We start from the raw sequence: 24,894 nt of genomic DNA, 5'->3' as shown, positions 1-24,894 counted from the left end.
AGGTGAAACATAAATAAATAAATAAAACAGCCAAGACAACTTAGGAGTGGCTTTGGGACAAGTCTCTAAATATCCTTGAGTGGCCCAGCCAGAGCCCGGACTTGAACCCGATCTAATATCTCTGGAGAGACCTGAAAATAGCTGTGCAGCAACGCTCCCCATCTAACCTGACAGAGATTGAGAGGATCTGCAGAAAAGATTGGGAGAAACTTCCCAAATACAGGTGTGCCAAGCTTGTAGCGTCATACCCAAGCAGACTCAAGGCTGTTGTCACGGATCCCTCTGGAACTTTCATCACGCACACCTGTCCCCTATTCCCACGGATTAGTACCTGTATAAGTGTGCCCTTTAGTGTCCTTTGTCTTTGCGCAGATGATCACTCGTCCAGTGTGATAATCATTGTGTGTTTGTGTATTTATTTGAGGTACTCCTGGCTCTTTTGTTTTGGGTTTCTATCCTGTGTTTTGTTATGTGTTTGTTTGGTTTTCGTCCCCTTGCCTTTACACGGCACGCCGTAATTTGGGTACAATAAAAAAAACTGTTACGCATTCCGGCGTCTGTCTCCCAAATTATTCATACCAATGTGACAGCTGTAATCGCTGGCAAAGATGCTTCATCAAAGTACTGAGTTAAGGGTCTGAATACTTATGTATATGTGATATATATATATATTTTTTGTCATTATGTTTGTCATTATGAGGTATTGTGTGTAGATTGATGAGGGAATGTAGAAAAAAGAAGGCTGTAATGTAACAAAATGTGGAAAAAGTCAAAGGGTCTGAATACATTCTGAATTACATTTACATTTAAGTCATTTAGCAGACGCTCTTATCCAGAGCGACTTACAAATTGGTGCATTCACCTTATGACATCCAGTGGAACAGTCACTTTACAATAGTGCATCTAAATCTTAAAAGGGGGGGGGGGGTGAGAAGGATTACTTATCCTATCCTAGGTATTCCTTAAAGAGGTGGGGTTTCAGGTGTCTCCGGAAGGTGGTGATTGACTCCGCTGTCCTGGCGTCGTGAGGGAGTTTGTTCCACCATTGGGGGCCAGAGCAGCGAACAGTTTTGACTGGGCTGAGCGGGAACTGTACTTCCTCAGTGGTAGGGAGGCGAGCAGGCCAGAGGTGGATGAATGCAGTGCCCTTGTTTGGGTGTAGGGCCTGATCAGAGCCTGGAGGTACTGAGGTGCCGTTCCCCTCACAGCTCCGTAGGCAAGCACCATGGTCTTGTAGCGGATGCGAGCTTCAACTGGAAGCCAGTGGAGAGAGCGGAGGAGCGGGGTGACGTGGAGAGAACTTGGGAAGGTTGAACACCAGACGGGCTGCGGCGTTCTGGATGAGTTGTAGGGGTTTAATGGCACAGGCAGGGAGCCCAGCCAACAGCGAGTTGCAGTAATCCAGACGGGAGATGACAAGTGCCTGGATTAGGACCTGCGGCGCTTCCTGTGTGAGGCAGGGTCGAACTCTGCGGATGTTGTAGAGCATGAACCTACAGGAACGGGCCACCGCCTTGATGTTAGTTGAGAACGACAGGGTGTTGTCCAGGATCACGCCAAGGTTCTTAGCGCTCTGGGAGGAGGACACAGTGGAGTTGTCAACCGTGATGGCGAGATCATGGAACGGGCAGTCCTTCCCCGGGAGGAAGAGCAGCTCCGTCTTGCCGAGGTTCAGCTTGAGGTGGTGATCCGTCATCCACACTGATATGTCTGCCAGACATGCAGAGATGCGATTCGCCACCTGGTCATCAGAAGGGGGAAAGGAGAAGATTAATTGTGTGTCGTCTGCATAGCAATGATAGGAGAGACCATGTGAGGTTATGACAGAGCCAAGTGACTTGGTGTATAGCGAGAATAGGAGAGGGCCTAGAACAGAGCCCTGGGGGACACCAGTGGTGAGAGCGCGTGGTGAGGAGACAGATTCTCGCCACGCCACCTGGTAGGAGCGACCTGTCAGGTAGGACGCAATCCAAGCGTGGGCCGCGCCGGAGATGCCCAACTCGGAGAGGGTGGAGAGGAGGATCTGATGGTTCACAGTATCGAAGGCAGCCGATAGGTCTAGAAGGATGAGAGCAGAGGAGAGAGAGTTAGCTTTAGCGGTGCGGAGCGCCTCCGTGATACAGAGAAGAGCAGTCTCAGTTGAATGACTAGTCTTGAAACCTGACTGATTTGGATCAAGAAGGTCATTCTGAGAGAGATAGCGGGAGAGCTGGCCAAGGACGGCACGTTCAAGAGTTTTGGAGAGAAAAGAAAGAAGGGATACTGGTCTGTAGTTGTTGACATCGGAGGGATCGAGTGTAGGTTTTTTCAGAAGGGGTGCAACTCTCGCTGTCTTGAAGACGGAAGGGACGTAGCCAGCGGTCAGGGATGAGTTGATGAGCGAGGTGAGGTAAGGGAGAAGGTCTCCGGAAATGGTTTGGAGAAGAGAGGAGGGGATAGGGTCAAGCGGGCAGGTTGTTGGGCGGCCGGCCGTCACAAGACGCGAGATTTCATCTGGAGAGAGAGGGGAGAAAGAGGTCAGAACACAGGGTAGGGCAGTGTGAGCAGAACCAGCGGTGTCGTTTGACTTAGCAAACGAGGATCGGATGTCGTCGACCTTCTTTTCAAAATGGTTGACGAAGTCATCTGCAGAGAGGGAGGAGGGGGGGGAGGGGGAGGAGGATTCAGGAGGGAGGAGAAGGTGGCAAAGAGCTTCCTAGGGTTAGAGGCAGAAGCTTGGAATTTAGAGTGGTAGAAAGTGGCTTTAGCAGCAGAGACAGAAGAGGAAAATGTAGAGAGGAGGGAGCGAAAGGATGCCAGGTCCGCAGGGAGGCGAGTTTTCCTCCATTTCCGCTCGGCTGCCCGGAACCCTGTTCTGTGTGCTCGCAATGAGTCGTCGAGCCACGGAGCGGGAGGGGAGGACCGAGCCGGCCTGGAGGATAGGGGGCATAGAGAGTCAAAGGATGCAGAAAGGGAGGAGAGGAGGGTTGAGGAGGCAGAATCAGGAGATAGGTTGGAGAAGGTTTGAGCAGAGGGGAGAGATGATAGGATGGAAGAGGAGAGAGTAGCGGGGGAGAGAGAGCGAAGGTTGGGACGGCGCGATACCATCCGAGTAGGGGCAGTGTGGGAAGTGTTGGATGAGAGCGAGAGGGAAAAGGATACAAGGTAGTGGTCGGAGACTTGGAGGGGAGTTGCAATGAGGTTAGTGGAAGAACAGCATCTAGTAAAGATGAGGTCGAGCGTATTGCCTGCCTTGTGAGTAGGGGGAAGGTGAGAGGGTGAGGTCAAAAGAGGAGAGGAGGGAAAGAAGGAGGCAGAGAGGAATGAGTCAAAGGTAGACGTGGGGAGGTTAAAGTCGCCCAGAACTGTGAGAGGTGAGCCGTCCTCAGGAAAGGAGCTTATCAAGGCATCAAGCTCATTGATGAACTCTCCGAGGGAACCTGGAGGGCGATAAATGATAAGGATGTTAAGCTTGAAAGGGCTGGTAACTGTGACAGCATGGAATTCAAAGGAGGCGATAGACAGATGGGTAAGGGGAGAAAGAGAGAATGACCACTTGGGAGAGATGAGGATCCCGGTGCCACCACCCCGCTGACCAGAAGCTCTCGGGTGTGCGAGAACACGTGGGCGGACGAAGAGAGAGCAGTAGGAGTGGCAGTGTTATCTGTGGTGATCCATGTTTCCGTCAGTGCCAAGAAGTCGAGGGACTGGAGGGAGGCATAGGCTGAGATGAACTCTGCCTTGTTGGCCGCAGATCGGCAGTTCCAGAGGCTACCGGAGACCTGGAACTCCACGTGGGTCGTGCGCGCTGGGACCACCAGATTAGGGTGGCCGCCCACGCGGTGTGGAGCGTTTGTATGGTCTGTGCAGAGAGGAGAGAACAGGGATAGACAGACACATAGTTGACAGGCTACAGAAGAGGCTACGCTAATGCAAAGGAGATTGAATGACAAGTGGACTACACGTCTCGAATGTTCAGAAAGTTAAGCTTACATAGCAAGAATCTTATTGACTAAAATGATTAAAATGATACAGTACTGCTGAAGTAGGCTAGCTGGCAGTGGCTGCGTTGTTGACTTTGTAGGCTAGCTGGCAGTGGCTGCGTTGTTGACACTACACTAATCAAGTCGTTCCGTTGAGTGTAATAGTTTCTACAGTGCTGCTATTCGGGGCTAGCTGGCTAGCTAGCAGTGTTGATTACGTTACGTTGCGTTAAAAGAACGACAATAGCTGGCTAGCTAACCTAGAAAATCGCTCTAAACTACACAATTATCTTTGATACAAAGACGGCTATGTAGCTAGCTATGTAGCTAGCTACGATCAAACAAATCAAACCGTTGTACTGTAATGAAATTAAATGAAAATGTGATACTACCTGTGGAGCGAAGCGGAATGCGACCGGGTTGTTGAGTTCTATTCGGAAGACGTTGGCTAGCTGTTGGCTAGCTAGCAGTGTCTCCTACGTTAAGGACGACAAATAGCTGGCTAGCTAACCTCGGTAAATTAAGATAATCACTCTAAGACTACACAATTATCTTGGATACGAAGACAGCAAAGACAGCTATGTAGCTAGCTAACACTACACTAATCAAGTCGTTCAGTTGAGTGTAATAGTTTCTACAGTGCTGCTAATCGGTGGACGTTTGCTAGCTGGCTAGCTGCTGGGCAGAGCAGTGAAGACTACGTTAGGACGACGAAATACGATAATTACGCAATTATCTTTGATACAAAGACGGCTATGTAGCTAGCTAAGAAGAAATTGCTAAGATTAGACAAATCAAACCGTTGTACTATAATGAAATGTAATGAAAAAGTTATACTACCTGCGGACCGAAATGCGGATGCGACAGCTCACTCCAACCCGGAAGTAATAGCCTGTAGTATGTACTGCAGGCGCTGGAGGGTCATGCTCAGTCCTATTATGCAATAAAACATTTTTGAAGTATCTAACATATCAGTAGTTGTGAAGTAGTATCATCTTGGTTACCTTGCACCTGCCTGCTGATGTACAGATGTGTGTGACAGTATGTAAAAGCATGGAAATAATGAGGGACAAATGAACCCAACCCAACAAGTGTTCCAACCTGATGCCTGTCAAAACATCTTAAATAACTCAATACCCACCTATGTTTCATGCACTGAGACATATTCATAGACATTGTATCTGCTAACCTCCGTTGACCCCCTGACCTGTCTGACAGTCCACTTCTTGTCTCTGCCTGTGTTCCCACCCTCAGGGGTGTAGTTAGTTGAAAGAGCTGTCAGTGCAGGTGCCAGCCTAAGTGGGCTGTGAGGGATGTTGATGGCTGCATGGTTTAGTGGAGGCCTGGCACTCTCTGTGAGGCCAGAGATCAGAACTCCACACCTCCACTCTCTCTTTCCGATCAGTGCTCTCTCTATCTCTTCTATTCTCTCTCTCTCTATACACCCACTGTCTCTCTATCTCTCCCCCTTTTCTCTGACTGACCAGAACATGTGGCTCCTCTCACCCAGGGTCAACGCTCACTGCTCACTCCTCCAGAACTATAAGAGACTGCAAAATCAGGAAAAGAATGTGGCCTATCCTCATTGACTATCTCTATATTCCTCTACCTTCCTCTGTCTTCCTCTACCTTAATCTACCTCCCTCTACCTTAATCTACCTCCCTCTACCTTAATCTACCTTTCTCTTTCTCCTGTCATTTGTTTTGTCATCCATCTGTTTTTCTCCTTGATGTGCTGAAACCTCTCCATCAATGTGGTCTCAGTGTGTATGTGTGTCTTAATGGGTGTCTTAGTGTGTCTGTGTGTGTCTTTGTGTGTGTGTCTTTGTGTGTTTGTGTGTGCCTTTTTGTGCGTCAGTGTGTTTGTCTCAGTGTGTCTCCTGATCACAGTGAGAGAACATCTGCTTGACAACGGCGGACAGGGACAAACACAGAGGGGGAATTCTAACAGGGCCGAAACAAAGATAGAGAGGGGATCCAGAACTCTGTTAATCCACTGATGCAGCCAGTTAGCTAGGGCTGAATGGATAGGTAAACCCTCCTCCAAACAAATCCTAAAGGAGACTAAAGTACTTGACTGGGAAGTCACTTCCAGTCCTTCTTTTGGTGCCGTTGGCCAGGCTGTTTGCTCAACCTTTGTATTAATCACAAATCAAAGCAGCTGCTTCAATGGAGAGATTAGGTCCCAGAAAGGGTGGGGTGTTCTACCTGTAGCTTGGGTTTTTTATTGACATCCACCTGGGTAACATGTTGGCATTGCGTTAGACACACACACACAAAACAATAAATAACGACATTCCGGTCACACTGATAAAATAGAGCTGTCTTTATCTTGTCCTTTAGAGATGAGGGGCCCAGAGAAGGAGGATTGGGGATGAGTATAGCATTGTTCACAATGCTAGCTTCTCTTTCCTGTGTTGTCTCCTCGCACTAAGGAATTCCTCTGCTTTCATGGTGACTTGTCCCTGCAGAGGCCTGCGTTTCATGACATGACAGGGACCTGAAAAGCGATAGCACCTGCGGAAAAACGAGCAGAACTTTCACACACACCTAGGGGAGAAACAGAGAGGAGGGGAGAACGAGAGAGCTAGAGAGAGAGAGAGAGATTGTGCACTTTCTTAGGCTTCCCAGATTGTTATGTGCATAGAGTGATACAAGCAAAACATCATAGTGCATGATACTGTATTATATTGTATGTGTTGGCTGAAGCTCTTATCAAGAGAACATCCCTGATCATCCCTACTGCCTCTGATCTGGCAGACTCACTAAACACAAATGCTTCATTTGTAAATTATGTCTCAGTGTTATGTCTGTGCCCCTGGCTATCCGTAAATTTTAAAAAACATATAAAAAAATTGTGTCGTCTGGTTTGCTTAATATAAGGCATTTTAAATGATGTGTACGTTTACTTTCGATACTTAAGTACATTTAAACCAAATACTTTTAGACTTTTACTCAAGTAGTATTTTACTGGGTGACTTTCACTTTTACTTGAGTCATTTTCTTTTAAGGTATCTTTACTTTTACTCAAGTATGAAAATTGGATACTTTTTCCACCACTGCATCCCGGATATATATTTTCTATGCTACCTAGCTCAAACTCTAGACGTTGGTTTAAAACGAGACTACAGACTCCATAAAGTGACCATTGGACTAAAAACATTTCAGATTGACTAAATTTGTAGGTGCAACAGTTTTTATTAAATGTATAATTTATCGCTGTCACGTACACATTTACGACCATTAAGAACCAACGACAATGCTAACATCTTTTTAGCCGAATCTCAGAGTTCTATCTAAAGGGGTCGAGCAACTTGGTTACTCGGCAACCAAACAGCTGCTACTGCCAGTCTATAGGAAATGGAGAACAAACCTAGGCAATTGCAGATTTAAGTGATAATGTCGGAGAAGCCGATGTTTGGTGGATATATTGGCACGGGTGTTTTTAGCCCCGAGACGGGGGCCGTCGACGGCCAGCAAACCGTGCCAATATATCCTCCAAACACCAGCTTCGAGGGAATTATCACTTTTAAACAGCGGGTTACCAACACATTCAAATAATAATTTACATACTTGAATGAAAAACTTTATTTTGATGCATTTATTCATACTATTTCATCCATCCACAAGATATAGTCCCAACACACATCTAGGGTTCCTACCCAAGCCAGCTGATCATTCGTTCTATTGGTTCGGTTGCCAGAGATGCGACCCAGTCATTTTAGTCTTTTTGTTCAGTATCTATGGACGAAACCCAGTCGTTCGTTCTAAATGTTCCATTGCCATACTGGCTGGCAATGTTCTTATCCCTTGCTTGTTAGCTAGCCAACTACGGCTAACTTACAGTCATATCAAACAGTGCAGACATAATAACAATAGTAGCTGCATTTGCATTTGTTAAAGCTGTGCATCGAGGACTATGTCCCCACAGTGACTGTACGTACATAGCCCAACCAGAAGCCATGGTTTACAGGTAACATTTGCACTGAGCTAAAGGGTAGAGCTGCCGCTTTCAAGGAGCGGGACTCTAACCCGGAAGCTTATAAGAAATCCCGCTATGCCATCAAACAGGCAAAGCGTCAATACAGGAATAAGATCAAATCGTACTACACCAGCTCCAACACTCTTCGGATGTGGCAGCGCTTGCAAACTATTACAGACTACAAAGGGAAACACAGCCGAGAGCTGCCCAATGACACAAGCCTACCAGACGAGCTAAATAACTTCTATGCTTGCTTTGAGGCAAGTAACACTGAGAGCATCAGCTGCATGAGAGCATCAGCTGTTCCCGGGCGACTGTGTGATCATGCTCTCCACAACCGATGTGCGTAAGACCTTTAAACAGGTCCACATTCACAAGGCCGCTGGGCCAGATGGATTACCAGGATGTGTACTGCGAGCATGCGCTGACCAACTGGCAAGCGTCTTCACTGACATTTTCAACCTCTCCCTGTCTGAGTCTGTAATACCAACATGTTTAAAGCAGACCACCATAGTCCCTGTGCTCAAGAACACTAAGGTAACCTGCCTAAATGACTAGCGACCCGTAGCACTCACGTCTGTAGCCATGAAATGCTTTGAAAGGCTGGTCATGGCTCATATCAACCCCATTATCCCAGAAACCCTAGACCCACTCCAATGTGCATACCGCACCAACAGATCCACAGATGATGCAATCTCTATTGCACTCCACACTGCCCTTTCCCACCTGGACAAAAGGAACACCTATGTGAGAATGCTATTCATTGACTACAGCTCAGTGTTCAAGTGCCCTCAAAGCTCATCACTAAGCTAAGGACCCTGGGACTAAACACCTCCCTCTGCAACTGGATCCTGGACTTCCTGACGGGCCGCCTCCAGATGGTAAGGGTAGGTAACAAAACATCCACCACGCTGATCATCAACATTGGGACCCCTCAAGGGTGCGTGCTCAGTCCCCTCCTGTACTGCCTGTTCACTCATGACTGCACGGCCAGGCACGACTCAAACACCATCATTAAGTTTGCTGATGACACAACAGTGGTAGGCCTGATCACGAACAACGATGAGACAGCATATAGGGAGGAGGTCAGAGACCTGGCCATGTGGTGCAATGACAACAATCTCTCTCTCAACGTGATCAAGACTAAGGAGATGATTGTAGAAAAGGAGGACCGAGCACACCCGCATTCTCACCGACGGGGCTGTAGTGTAGCAGGTTGAGAGCTTCAAGTTCCTTGGTGTCCACATCACCAACAAACTAACGTGGACCAAGCACACCAAGACAGTCGTGAAGAGGGCACGACAAAACCTATTTCCGCTCAGGAGACTGAAAAGATTTGGCATGGGTCCTCAGATCCTCAAAAGATTTTACAGCTTCACCATGGAGAGCATGCTGACGGGTTGCATCAATGCCTGGTATGGCAACTGCTTGGCCTCCAAAGGGTAGTGCGTACCACCCAGTACATCACCGGGGCCAAGCTTCCTGCCATACAGGACCTCTATACCAGGCGGTGTCAGAGGAAGGCCCTAAAGATTGGCAAAGACTCCAGCCACCCTAGTCATAGACTGTTCTCTCTGCTACCGCAAGACATTCGGGACCGGAGCGCCAAGTCTAGGTCCAAGAGGCTTCTAAACAGCTTCTACCCCCAGGCCATAAGACTCCTGTACAGCTAATGAAATGGCTACCCAGACTATTTGCATTTCCTCCCCACACACACACTGCTGCTACTTTCTGTTATTATCCATACATAGCCACTTTAATAACCCTACCTACATGTACATAATTACCTCAATTACCTCGACATCGGTGCCCCCGCACATTGACACATTGAGTCTGTAACGGGACCCCCTGTATATAGCCCCACAATTGTTATTTACAGCTGCTCTTTAATGATTTGTTATTCTTATCTCCTACTTTTTTTAGGTATTTTCCTTAAACTGCGTTGTTAGTTAAGTCAATGTAGGTAAGCATTTCACTGTTGTATTTGGCGCATGTGACAAATATCATTTGATTTGATTTGATTTTCTAGTGACAATTATTTGGATGCATCCCTAACCTAACAATGAGCTAATGAGGCGTGATTTCGTCTGGAATAGAAAATGTGCTTTCTCATCAGAACATTGTTGTTCGGAGGAGCTAGCCAACAATAACGTCAAACTGTTTGTCTTGTCCCTACTCATTACACGTTCATTACTATGTTTCAGCTGGAGAACGAATTTGAATATTGAAACAATGTTGCAAATGCTGGAGAGACAGACAGCAGGGTTTATACAAATCTCTGCAGTTGAAAACCAATGTTGGTCTAAAAGAAATGTGAGATGTCTGACTGGGCTGATGAGACAGTGGACAGTGCGCAGTCAAATGAAACAGAGTAAATAGGCATTTTAACGTCATAGATTTAGCCAGTGGTAACTTGTGGAATAGACACCGGCTGGAATGTGGTTTTAACAAAGCTAGCTATATGGTGGTATTCAACCTGAGGTTAATCAATAGGTGCAAACATATATTTTGATTACCTAGGTTTTGTTCTTTTTTAAATTTCACCTTTATTTATTTAACCAGGTAGGTTCTCATTTACAACTGTGACCTGGCCAAGATGAAGCAAACACAACAACACAGAGTTACACATAAACAAACGTACAGTCAATAACACAATAGAAAAATCTATGTACAGTGTGTGCAGATGTAGAAGATTAGGGAGGTAAGGCAATAAATTGGCCATAGAGGTGAAATAATTACAATTTAGCATTAACACTGGAGTGATAGATGTGCAGATGATGATGTGCAAGTAGAGATACTTGGGTGCAAAAGAGCAAAAAGATTAATAGGTAGTTGGGTGTGCTATTTACAGATTGGCTGTGTACAGTGATCGGTAAGCTGCTCTGACAGCTGATGCTTAAAGTTAGAGAGGGAGATTTAAGTCTCCAGCTTCAGTGATTTTTGCAATTTGTTCCAATCATTGGCAGCAGAGAACTGCAAGGAAAAGCGGCCAATGGAGGTGTTGGCTTTGGGATGACCAGTGAAATATACCTGCTGGAGCGTGTGCTACGGGTGGGTGTTGCTATGGTGACGAGTGAGCTGAGATAAGGTGGGGCTGAGTAGAGTTTTGGAGGCTATTTTGCTGCAGGGGGTGCAGAGCTGTGTGCCGGGGTTGGGGTAGGTAGCTAGCTAGCTAACGGTATCTAGCTCATGTCCAAATGCCAGTCCTACATTTTTGCACAAAACATAAGAAGCTAGCTAGCAACAACAGTTCAAAACCCAACCTGAAAATTGTCAGAGACCACAGCCACCCCAGTCATAGACCGTTCTCTCTACTACCGCATGGCATGCGGTACCGGAGTGCCAAGTTAGCACAAAAAAGGCTTCTCAACAGTTTTTTACCCCCAAGCCATAAGACTCCTGAACAGGTAACCAAATGGTTACATGGACTATTTGCATTGTGTGCCCCCCCAACCCCTCTTTTATGCTGCTGCTACTCTCTGTTTATCTTATATGCATAGTCACTTTAACTATACATTCATGTACATACTACCTCAATTGGCCCTACGAACCAGTGCTCCCGCACATTGGCTAACTGGGCTATCTGCATTGTGTCCCACCACCCGCCAACCCCTCTTTTTACGCTACTGCTACTCTCTGTTCATCATATATGCATAGTCACTTTAACCATACCCACATGTACATACTACCTCAATAAGCCTAACTAACCGGTGTCTGTATATAGCCTTGCTACTCTTATTTTCAAATGTCTTTTTACTGTTGTTTTCTTTCTTTACTTACCTACACACACACACACACTTTTTTTTCTCCGCACTATTGTCTATTGTTTAGAGCCTATAAGTAAGCATTTCACTGTAAGGTCTACACCTGTTGAATTCGGCGTGCGTGACAAATAAACTTTGATTTGATTTGATTTAATAGCACCTGTTTGTCTCACACAATATGTCCGCAGCTCTCGCTCCTATACCCTCCTTTTTCTTGATCTCCTTCTTATTGTTATTATTACAATTATTTTTATGATAATTATGATAATAAGTAATGTCGTTATCATTAGTAGTCTTTGTACAGTATCCTGTATAACCACCATTGAGCTGTAGGCCTAGGAGTGCCTCCTGTTTAGTCTTAATACCGTCATTTATTTAGGCCTATATTTCAATATATAGGCTACTACATCAGTCAATCAATCATTCATTCGTTCATGCCATCTCACAGCATATGAGACATCCATGTATTGAAATTCAATCAAGTGTAAACATTTCGACCAATCCTCCTTCTGTTTTCTTGACATTTTAATCGAAATGTGTGCGAATCAACAGTGCCAAACTCTGCCATTTGACCATCTTGACTGTATTTTACATCTCCGATCTGGATGCTGGACTAGCCTATCTGTTGGATATTTGTCAACAACCTCTGTGAACGGCCATTCCACTGGCACTGCACTAGGGGTGGGGGGAGGGGGCTAATGACCCCCCAATACCGGATTATACAAATGTATAGGATGCATAACTCTGCAACGCTTCAGGCTAGTAACAAGCTGTAAAAGGCACAATAAAGATGTGGCTCCAGTGTACATGGGATATCTTTGTTTAGTATCTATTACTGACACAGGAGGCTGCTGAGGGGAGAACGGCTCATAATAAAGCTAAGAACGGAGCAAATGGAATGGCATCAAACACCTGGAAACCATGTTTGATGTATTTGATACAATTCCACTTATTCTGCTCCAGTCATTAACACAAGTCCATTCTCCCCAATAAAGGTGCCACCAACCTCCTGTCATGGCTGAGTTATACAACCTTCAAATAGTCAATGCCCGGAAATTGCGGGTGAATTCCTCAAACGGGTCCAACGCCGCATCTCCCTCTCTCCATACGGTGTTGGCCCACTCCAGAGCTTTCCCGGCGAGGCACGAGACGAGGGTGGACACCCTCTCACGGTCCGATGGAGTTGGGTGGACCGTGGCCAGATAGAGGTTTAATTGAAGGAGGAACCCCTGGCAGTTGGCAGCACTCCCGTCGTACTCCTGGGGCAAGGAGAGATGGATCCCACTGGGTTCAGGCGGGAAAGGGGCGCTCAGGGGAGACCCTGGTTGTGCTGGTGGAGGCGCTGGAAGAACTCCCTGTCATCTCCCAGTGGTCCATTGTCTGGACAATGCGGTCCATAGCGGCACCAAGATGATAAAGTATCACTGCATGCTCCTGGACGCGCTCTTCCACCTCTATGGCCAGGGTACCTTCTCCTGCTGATTCCATAGAAGGGTCTGTGATTCTGTAATGGGTGCGTGTTGGTGGCAGGGAAGTCAGGCGCAGGAGAATGAACTTCGTATAAACAGAGTCATTTAATAAAAGTTAACAAAACTCCAAAAACCAAAATACATAAAATAATCAGTGGGTACAAAACCCGTTGCGCACCAGCACATAACTTGCACAAACATACAATCAAACAATCACCGACAAGGACATGAGGGGAAACAGAGGGTTAAATACACAACATGTAATTGATGGGATTGGAACCAGTTGTGATGGAAGACAAGACAAAACCAATGGAAAATGAAAAATGGATCAGTGACGGCTAGAAGATCGGTGACGTCGACCGCCGAACACCGCTCAAGCAAGGAGAGGGGCCGACTTCGGCGGAAGTCATGACAAGAATCCAATACTTCATCTTGTATGCGGTACAAATCACATTATTATGGGAGCACCTGAAGGTTTGAATTCTAAGCAACCTGCAAACGATATTGTTTGAAGTACAATAGACCAACATAGCTACTGTAGTAGGTCAAAACCTTAGTAGAGCATGGGTGAATAGGCATTGTGGTGCTCATGCGTATTTCCTTTCTTTTTCGGCTTCAAACCAATGCCTACTTCTCACATAATACATCATTTTTGTTTTTAATATCTATGGGCATGATGAATGTCTTGAAACCTGTATGATTTAATTTAACAACTTAGGCTTGTATTGCCATAATGCAGAATAAATAATGGATCAGATAATATGCGTACTCCATTGATTTTAATAATGATTTTTTTCTATTTGTTATTTGCCTATCAAGAGAATCCTTACAGTCACGGCTTAACAGAAATGGGGAAGACAGACAGGTGCATGATAAACAATGGGCTGCTTTGCCAAGTGCTCAGATTTCAAAGAAATTTCTAAATAATAGAAGACGTTTTAAAAAGAGATTTGGGACAATGGAGGGACTTAAATCCTAGATGTCCCCCTCAACATTTATCTTATCCCATTTCCTGACTTGTGGGATCTACTTGTGACAGTTGCACATTGAAGTGCTTTGTATTCACACTACTTTTACTTTGTTTGAAAATAAATGTGTGTTTTGACAACTTCACATCTCACTGACTTTCATGATACAGCGCCCCTCCCTCCCTCACTTCCCTTCTTCCCTCCTTCCGTAAGAAATCCTCTCCCACTTGCATTCCTTCCAGGTGAATTGAACCTTGTCTTACTGTTAAATGAAGCTGCTCCTCCTCATACTCCTCCTCCTCCTGCGATGGATTGGGGGCATTAACTTTAGGAAGTAACGTTAGCTCTCAGACTTGTTTTGGTTGGAGGGCCTGAGGCCTCGCTGGCCCAGATAAACTGATCTCTCTGGGGAAGTCTTGATAGAAGACTTAACTCTCACTGACACATGCTTTTGTGGAATAATCACCCCTCTCATCCTTATAATTGTGAGTGATAACAGCTCAAGGAACCTCTGAATTGTATCCTTCGCTTCTTTGTTACCTGTTACGTCATGAGCTTTACTATGATTTCAACTGAAGGTATGGCTTGTGTGATGGCTTGTTCTTCTGAATCAGGATCAAATTCATATAGGGCACTAATGTAAAATGAAAATAAGCATTTCTTATAAGTTCAGGTAGTTTCAGTTCATTTTGTTGCTTACATTTTAATTTTTTTTGTCATTTAGTAAACCTTACCCACAGCGAGCAATTAGGTTTATATGCCTTGCTCAAGGGCACATCAGCTCGGTGATTTGAACCAGCGACCTTTCCATTACTGGCCCAACGTAACCGGTAGACTATCTGCCACCTTGTGAATACCCCCCCCCATTCTTGCATAAATTGATGGCTCATTTAAAAACTAAACCAGATGGGTTAGATTTGAGCTTTCAGCCATATCACAGTAACACATGATCAAACTATTATTCTTCAGATCGAGATTGTGTGATTTTGTGAACACACGAAGCAGTTGGCTCCCAGTCACCCACAGAGGGAATTTACAAGTCTGTAGGATAAGTGACTGTTCAATTGAAGTTGCATTTGTTTTTATCTCATATCAGAATTGTCAGGAAACTACTGTCAGGGGAATTCCAGTTAGAAAGGTAAATTTTATTGAAGAGGAATAGTACTTTCCATGCAATCATCATCATCATCATCATCATCATCTTGAGAACAGTAAACTACGTTTGAGCAGTACTTTCTTTGAGTTGATAAGATGGCTATCAATCACTCAGTTTATTTAATTGTGTCTTTGTTTTTGTTGTTCTAGGAGCATCTGAGCGTTTCAGGAATGGTCTTGGCTGGGCATGGCTCATCTCAGGTAAGACTTTAGCTACCGTGGTTTACTTTGTACATGTGAGCTGCTGTTTTCACATGGGAAGGCTACTGAATTCCCCTCTTTGTTATCAATGAAGAAATTTTACCACAGCAAGAGCTTGGGCTTTTTAAAACAGATTACTGTAGATTTGCATGTGTTGTACTGTAAGGAAGGAATAGAAGACATTCCCTGTCCCTGCAGATTCCCTCTGGTGATTTGATTAGCATTTGAGAAATAGAATATCCTGAAACAATAGGCTGTTCTATTATACAAGATGTGTAAATGATAAAGAATAGTGGCTATTCCCTGTAAACAGAACGGAATTGCACCTACTTTTCAACGTCCATCTAACAGTTTCAGTCAGTGCTCAGTGGGTGAGGATAATGGTTACAGTAAATGGAAAGAGAGGGGGCTCATGGATAACAGCCCGGAGAGTTGGCATTAATTGGAGAGAGAGAGAGGGAGGGGTTGTCCAGAATTTCACACTCTTGCTTTGAACATAAAAGTATGCCAGTGGAAGGCAGGACAGTAGTAAGTGACCCAGCAGTGATTTGTGACTACTACTACTAGCCAACTCAATTGCAGAAATTTCATAACAGATTTTTCAGAAGTCTGTTACTGATTTGGTATCAGAATTTTAAGTTTTAGTCACTTAATAATGAATTAACAAAATGTATATCAGTAAGAACACTATAAATCAGTTATAGGTTAATCTTAGAACTATCCATCCCGGATCCGGGAGAATTGTCATCAACTACACTAATTAGCATAGTGCAAGGTCAAAATTTTTTACTAGAAAATATTCATATTCATGAAATCACAAGTGAAATATAATGAAACACAGCTTAGCCTTTTGTTAATCACCCTGTCATCTCAGATTTTGAAATTATGCTTTACAGTCAAAGCAAGACAAGCGTTTGTGTAAGTTTATCGATAGCCTAGCATAGCATTATGTCCAGCTAGCAGCAGGAAGCTTGGTCACGAAAATCAGAAAAGCAATCAACTTAAATAATTTACCTTTGATGATCTTCGGATGTTTTCTCTGACGAGACTCCCAGTTAGACAGCAAATGTTCCTTTTGTTCCATAAAGATTATTTTTATAGCCGAAATACCGCCGTTTCTTGTCCACGTTTTGTTGAGAAATCCATCGGAAATTGCGGTCACGACAATGCCAAAAAAAACAAATAAGATCCATAATATCGACAGAAACATGGCAAACGTTTTTTATAATCAATCCTCAAGGTGTTTTTCAAATATCTATTCGATAATATATCAACCGGGACAATTGGCTTTTCAGTAGGAGCGAGAGGAACAATGGCCACCTTTGTCTACAAATCACTCTGAGAGCCACAACCTGACCACTGACGCAATGTTGTCGTTCACGCTCATTTTTCAAAATAAAAGCCTGATACTATGTCTAGTGGCTGTAGACACACTAGGGAAGCAATAGAAAAGGAATCTAGTTGATATCCCTTTCAATGGGCAATAGGGATGCATAGAAAGACAGGGGTTTCAAAATAAGGGTCACTTCCTGATTGGATTTTTCTCGGGCTTTCGCCTGCAATATCAGTTCTGTTATACTCACAGACAATATCTTTTACAGTTTTGGAAACGTTAGAGTGTTTTCTATCCTAAGCTGTCAATTATATGCATATTCTAGCATATGGTCCTGCGAAATAGCCTGTTTACTTTGGGAACGTTATTTTTCCAAAAATGAAAATAGTGCCCCCTAGTTTCAAGAGGTTAACCTTTACTTGTTACTTCTGTGAACGTTCATTATCCTCCCTCCTCATGAGGTAGAGAAATTAGAAAATATCTTAAAGATATATGGGTTTTTGGTAACAGAATTTCAATCCACAAGGCAATGTTTCTTGAAAACTTACAGAAGACAGAATTGTTTTTCCTTGAAAAATAAATAATTGAATAACCTAATATCCAATAACCTAATTGAATAACCTAATATCCAACGTTTCGATAGACAAGCTGTCTTCATCAGGGTATAATGACAAACACTGTGGGTCACTAGTTTATATAGTGTCAAAGAACTCACACAGGGGTCTGTAATCATGGCCGGGTTTGGCCTGATATCAATGGTTAATTCTTAGATATAAAAAGAACATACAAAAAACATGAATGATAGCGTACGATCAAAGATACAATTTGGCTACATAGGCCTACAAACATTTACTATGAACAGCAAAATCACAATCATCACAAGAATGGCTTCAGATCAAAGTCTACGTTGAGACCGAAGGAAAAAAGGGTCTTTAAATTAAAGATCCAGACAGCCTCTCATTTGAACAATAAATCGTCGAGTTCACCTCTCCTAGGGAGGGTGACGTGTTCGATGCCGATATAACGTAGGGATGAAATTGAGTGGTTCGCTTCCAAAAAGTGAGTCGCAACTGGGTATGTCGAGTTCCTGCATCTAATGGTGCTAATGTTTTTCCTAGCAAAACTAAATATAAGTGTTGATATTAGTTGGCGGGGGTCTTTAGTTCAACATTATTGTTTTTTGATGTATTTGTAATGCCTTTAAGACTTTTTCTGGTGGATGTTTTCTAAGACTGCTTTTCCTTCTGTTTGTCAAGAAATGTATCACATTTTAGTTTTTTTCTCATCAATCTACACACAATACCCCATAATGACAAAGCAGAACTAGGCTTTTAGAAATGTTTGCTAATTTACCTGGAAATATCACATTTGCATAAGTAGTCAGACCCTTTGCTCAGTACTTTGTTGAAGCATCTTTAGCAGTGATTATAGCCTCGAGCCTGCTTGGGTATGATGCTGCAAGCTTGGCACACCTGTACCCGGGGAGTTTTTCCAATTTTTCTCTGCAGATCCTCTCAAGCTTTGTCAGGTTGGATGGGGAGCGTTGCTGCACAGCTATTTTCAGGTCTCTTCAGAGATGTTCGATCGGGTTCAAGTCCGGGCTCTGGCTTGGCCACTCAAGGACATTCAGAGACTTGTCCCGAAGTCACTCTTGCATTGTCTTAGGTGTGTGCTTTAGGTCATTGTCCTGTTGGAAGGTTGCACCTTCACCCCAGTCTGAGGTCCTGAGTGCTCCAGAGTAGGTTTTCATCAAGGATCTCTCTGTAATTTGCTCCATTCATCTTTGCCTCGATCCTGACCTGTCCCAGTCGCTGAAAAACATCCCCACAGCATGATGCTGCCACCACCATGCTTCACCGTAAGGATGGTGCCAGGTTTCCTCCAGATGTGATGCTTGGCACTCAGGCCAAAGAGTTCAATCTTGGTTTCATCAGACCAGTCTGAGAGTCTTTAGGTTCCTTTTGGCAAACTCCAAGTGGGCTGTCATGCCTTGTCCTGAGGAGTGACTTCCATCAGGCCATTCTACCATAAAGGCCTGATTGGTGGAGTGCTGCAGAGATGGTTGTCCTTCTGGAAGGTTCTTCCATCTCCACAGAGAAACTCTAGAGCTCTGTCAGAGTGACCATCAGGTTCTTGGTCACCTCCCTGACCAAGGCCCTTCTCCCCTGATTGCTCAGTTTGGCCAGGCTGCCAGCTCTAGGAGGTTGTGGTGGTTCCAAACTTCTTCCATTTAAGAATGATCGAGGCCACTGTGTTCTTGGGGACCTTCAATGCTGCAGAATGTTTTTGGTACCCTTCCCCAGATCTGACAAAATCCTGTCTCGGAGCTCTACGGACAATTTCTTCAATCTCATGGCTTCATATTTGCTCTGACATGCGCTGTCAACTGTGTGCCAGTCCACATCATATCCAATCAATTGAATTTACCACAGGTGGACTCCAATCAAGTTGTAGAAACATCTCAAGGACTATCAATGGAAACAGGATGCACCTGAGTTCAATTTCGAGTCTCATAGTCACTGTGCATCAGGTGTCACTGTTAGTAGATATCTATTTCACATGTCTATGTACTTCTCTGTGAGGTGGTGGGGGCTGTTTGCAAAATGTTGTATTATGAACTGTAAATGGGTCAACAACAATATTTCAACACAATCAATCTACCAACTGGTATCTAATTCTCGTAACTATACCAGTGCTCCCAAGTGGTGCAGTGGTCTAAGGCACTGTATCTCAGTGCTTGAGGTGTCACTACAGTCCCTGGTTCAAATCCAGACTGTATCACAACCAGCTGTGATTGGGAGTCCCATAGGGCAGCGCACAATTGGCCCAGTGTCGTCTGGGTTTGGCCAGTGTAGGCCATCATTGTAAATAATAATTTGTTCTTAACTGACTTGCCTAGTTAAATAAAGGTTAAATAAAAATAAATATCAAACCATTGCAGAAAATTACACATACTCTATTATTTTTGGTAAATTGATCAATGACAGTACACAGATTCATCAAGGCTGTATTGGAGCCGGTGACCACCTTGAAGGTAAAGGTCGTATGTGAATCTATTAGTGGTCACATATGTTACTGTCATTTTCACCATAACAAATGATCTGATACCAGCACTGTGTCTTTCTTTCTCTACCACCGAAATTCCACAGGCTTAAATTCCTGTAAATGGTGGTCAGGTGGTTTCTCTCCCATCCAGCACTCTCATATCTCATGATGATTTTAACTTATTTTAAACAACTGTAGAGTATTTTCAATGTATCAAGGACCATCCACTTAACTGTCAAAAATAAAATAATTAACTCACAAAATAATTCACTCGTGTCAAACTGATAGGCAGTAAACTGAGTAAATTGAGGCTCATTACATCAGAGACAGACACTTTCCTAGTATCACACCTTTGCCTGAGTCTTTTCCACCAGATGTATCTTGTTCGCGAAGAGGAAGGGAATATGGATGGAGGCACAGCACAGGCACCCAGTGTGTCAGGGCATTCCTCAGTGAAGTGGATCTGCTCAGGGTGACTCGACACTTTTAACATGTGCTAGCACACTTGTGCTCAGATACGTTTCATTTTTGGATTAGTCTCTGTAGCAGCTGCCTCCCCACAGCTGACCGACCGGGGCTCAAGAACAGAGGTGGAGCTCAGGGTGCTGGAACCCCCCCAGTCCACTGTGCCTGACTGTCTCCCTCACTGTCTATCTTTCTCTGGTTATCTCACTCATGTCTCTGGGATCCAGTGTTCCACTCAGAGTACTTTCTGTTGTTTAGGGCTTCCACAGCAAAGGCCCCTCTGTGCAGTGAGTCGCTGTTAGCCCCCAGTTTGTCTGTAGCTCGGTTGCTAAATAAAGGAAACATCTGCTCCTCTGCAGCGCTGCTGGCTGCACTAGATCCAGACAGACTGGCCCTGGGCTGGAGGAGGAAGAGCAGCTCGTTGTGCACGTCGCTCAGCTGCGGTCTCCCCCTCATTCCGTCTCAGCCTCCAGCACCACCACCCCCTCAGTCTCTCTGCCCCCCACCATAACAGCTGCCGCACCTGGATCAATTCTCTCTCTCTCTCTCTCTCTCTCTCTCTCTCTCTCTCTCTCTCTCTCTCTCTCTCTCTCTCTCTCTCTCTCTCTCTCTCTCTCTCTCTCTCTCTCTCTCTCTCTCTCTCTCTCTCTCTCTCTCTCTCTCTCAGCAAAGATGTGCCTCATATGTGTACTACTGTTAACCCTAGCCCAAGCGGTTGTGCTCACTCAGCTGTGCTTGCGTGCATACATTTAAGTGAGTGCGGGTTTTGGTGTGTATCTTGAATTGTTAGGGGGGCTCCCATCAAACATTGGTTCTCACAGCGGAAATCCCCCATTCAATGAGTGTGAGGAGAGAATGAGAGAAGAAGGGGTAGATAATGCTGACTCATCCCAGTGCACCTTGGACAGGGAGCTAAGATACAGGTAGACTGACAGAGGGAAGCGCTCACAGATTTGAACTGGACACTAGAATATTCTGCAATAGCAGAATTACAGTACAGCTGTATTGAGACAGTTCCACAAGCTTTCAGGAGGCTAATTGGTTAGTTAAACATACATCTCAAACATAGAGCCATTACCCAAACCTGTCAAGCTGTGACTTCAGATAGATAACTAACTAGCGGTTAGAACGTTGGGCTAGTAACCGAAAGGTTGCTTGATCGAATCCCCGAGCTGACAATGTAAAAATCAGTCGTTCTGCCCCTGAGCAAGGCAGTTAACCCACTGTTCCTCGGGCGCCGAAGATGTGCATGTTGATTAAGGCAGTCCCCCGCACCTCTCTGATTCATAGGGATTGGGTTAAATGCCGAAGAGATTTTTCAGTTGAAGGCATTCAGTTGTACAGCTGACTAGGTATCCCTCTCCCCCTTTCCCTAACCATAGATCAGCTATTGTTGTCACAGATCCTTGTCATGGATATCTGTAACATGTCATAGCTAATAATAAACGTCTAGCTCATGAATATGACATGTCTTCCACATGACCTGGGTGAAGCAGAACATATAGGTCACTGGGCTGTTCTATACATTACATCCTGGGGCTATGGAGGTATCGAGCACAGAAACAGCGTTTGTGAGAATGATCCCCAGGGAAGAGGTCACGATACCGGGAAAGAATGGCCATAAAAGAGGCCTCTCTTGGACCTATGCTGTCTCCTCATCCAGACAGACACAGAAATAGACTAGTGTGGGTTAACTAGCACTCTCTCTCGCAGACTTTAAAATAATAGACCTGTCAACCAAAAGGGAAAAGCAAGATCTGTCCTTCCCAGAGATTGTGGTGGGAATCAAATCAAGTTTTATTTATATAGCTAATTTCAGACATGGAATGCAACGTAATGTGCTTTACAGGAAAAAACTAATAAAAAAGCAAAAATATTTACTACACAACAAACATAAGATAAAAAAACAAAAGAATGACACAAACTGAACAAATAAAAAGCACCGTAAGGAAAAGTTCATATATGTGTTTTAAGATCTCTTTTAAATATGTCCACAATTTCGGCCACCCTCGGGTTCTCTGGCTATTCCAGAGGCTGGGGGCATAATAACTAAAGACTGCCTCCATGCCTCTTAGTCCTAGGCTTTGGGATAGTTAAAAGGCCAGTGCCAGAGGACCTGAGGGACCTACAGAGTACATAACTTAAAAGCATGTCTGACATGTATTGGGGTGCACAATCGTGGATCGATTTAAAAACCAATGGAAGAATCTTAAAATGAATTCTAAAACTCACAGGCAGCCAGTGCAGAGACCATGAAATCTGTGTAATCTGTGCTCTCCGTCTGGTCTTGGTCAGTACCCGTGCTGCAGCATTCTGTATGTTTTACAGTTGACCAATGACTTTATGGGTAGACCAGACAGGAGAGCATTACTGTAGTCAAGCCTGCTTGTAATAAAAGCATGGTTGAGTCTCTCTGTATCAGCCTGAGAGAGAAACGTCTACACCTTGGCAATGTTCCTCAGGTGGTAAAAAGGTATTTTGGTCACATTCCTAATGTGAGATTTGATATTTACTTCAGAATTTAAAATAACACCTATGTTTCTTACCTGTTGTTTTGTCTTATTGCCTGTGAATTAAAATGTGCAGCTAGATTCTCTCTGTGCTTTGGCTCCAACAATAAGTACCTTGGTTTTGTCTTGATTTAGCTGGAGGTAGTTGTGAGCCATCCAATTATTTAAATCACTAATACAGTCTAATAATTGATCTGTGGAGCTAAAATCCTCTAGAGACACTGAAATGTAAAGTTGTGTATCGTCTGCGTAGCAGTAAAAATCAATGCTGTGCTGTCTGATAACGCTGCCAAGGGGTAACATATACAATATATACTGAACAGTAAAGGACCCAAGAACCTTGTGGAACGCTTTTCTGCTACACATTTTCGAACCCAAGATGGCGTAGCAGTCAGACGTATTTGTCTTTGTCTTGTCTTGTCCCATGTATATATCTTTTAATATATTTTTCTTCGCATTCTTTTTAATATTTTTCCTCAACCTCAACTTTAAAATACTCTGCTGCAACCCACCTCACCTAATGTGTTGTGGATCTGTTTTTTTTCTAAACTATTTCTATTTACCTCCAAACTGGAATACATCAACTGAAGCTAGCTAGCTAACTAGCTACCAGCTATCAGCTATCAGTCAGCTAACCACTGCTAGCGGTCATCAGCTAACCTTTAGCTCAGAAATCTCTCGCCAGTTCTTACAACGCGTTTCAAACCAGAGCATACCGGACATATTTTTCTCTCCATATCCCCGGATTCCTGGATCATCACAGCTAGCTAACCTCAACCCGGGTTGACTACTCCTGGCTAACGTTTCCGTCCCGGAGCTAGCACCAACTAGCCTGGAGCTAGCCCATGCTAGACCCATCTCCCAGCTAGGGCTCCTGGGCTACTCCTGAAGCCCACTCCTCGGCTACAATATCCGGACCCCTTCTACTGCCGGTATGGGGCACGGAACCCCGAAGATCCTTCACGACTGGAATAACGACATAATCTGCCCAAGGATCCCAACAGGCCCCTCAGGCGCGACGTCCCCTGAAGTCCCATTCTGCTAACAGCGGCCTGCTAGCTATCTAGAGCATATTGGACTGTTAGCTGATCCATCGGCCAGTTTCTTGGACCACTATACCCATTTTGCCAATTGGACTTGGACCCCTCTGCTACTTGGAACCCTACTAATTCCATGACTGGTCTATCGACATCACCGCACGAGGAGGCATGAACAGATTTTCCCCCATCACGAAGGCCCTTGTGCTAGCTTGCTCGCCCCGGCCTGCTAACTGCTAGCTTTCTAGCCTTGCCTGCTAACTGTCTGAATCGCCGTGTCCCCAGCCAGCCTAACCACTCACTGGACCCATACGATCACTTGGCTACGCATGCCTCTCCCTAATATCAATATGCCTTAACCAACCATGGTGTTCCACCTCCCACATATGTGATGACATCACCTGGTTTAAAAGTCTCTAGAGACTAAATCGCTCTCATCATTACTCAATGCCTAGTTTTACCTCCAATGTACTCTTTTCCTACCATACCTTTGTCTGTACATTATGCCTTGAATTTATGCTATCGTGCCCAGAAACCTGCTCCCTTTACTCTCTGTTCCGAACGTGCTCGACGGCCATTTAGCCGTACCCTTATCCTACTTCTCCTCTGTTCCTCTGGTGATGTAGAGGTTAATCCAGGACCTGCAGTGCCTCCACTCCTACTCCGCAGGTGCTCTCATTTGTTGACTTCTGTAACCGTAAAAGCCTTGGTTTCATGCATGTTAACATCAGAAGCCTACTCCCTAAGTTTGCTTTATTCATTGCTTTAGCACATTCTGCCAACCCGGATGTCCTAGCCATGTCTGAATCCTGGCTTAGGAAAACCACCAAAAATCCCTAAATATAAAATTTTCCACCAAGCTAGAACTGCCAAAGGGGACGGTGTTGCAATCTACTACAGAGATAGCCTGCAGAGTTATATCTTACTATCCAGGTCTGTACCAAAACAATTTGAGCTTCTACTTCTAAAAATTCACCTTTCCGTAAAAAAGTCTCTCACCGTT

The 24,894-nt window shown here is 44.6% G+C and overlaps 1 protein-coding gene across 2 annotated transcripts in view; it reads left to right on the top strand.

The window, feature by feature from the left end:
* Positions 1–24,894, top strand: part of LOC118395861 (G1/S-specific cyclin-D2-like) — a 282,011-nt gene that overhangs the window by 142,204 nt on the left and 114,913 nt on the right. For both annotated transcript variants that reach the window (XM_035789843.2, XM_052466070.1), the window contains one exon: positions 15,451–15,501. In XM_035789843.2, coding sequence (XP_035645736.1) covers positions 15,472–15,501 — 30 coding nt within the window. In that variant the 5' untranslated portion in view covers positions 15,451–15,471. The remainder of the gene's footprint in view (positions 1–15,450; positions 15,502–24,894) is intronic.

The sequence above is a fragment of the Oncorhynchus keta genome, chromosome 17 (genome assembly GCF_023373465.1).
Source record: "Oncorhynchus keta strain PuntledgeMale-10-30-2019 chromosome 17, Oket_V2, whole genome shotgun sequence".
Lineage (NCBI taxonomy): Eukaryota > Metazoa > Chordata > Actinopteri > Salmoniformes > Salmonidae > Oncorhynchus > Oncorhynchus keta.
The sequence above is the reverse complement of the archived record's forward strand: the minus strand, read 5'-3'. Positions and strand labels throughout refer to the sequence as shown.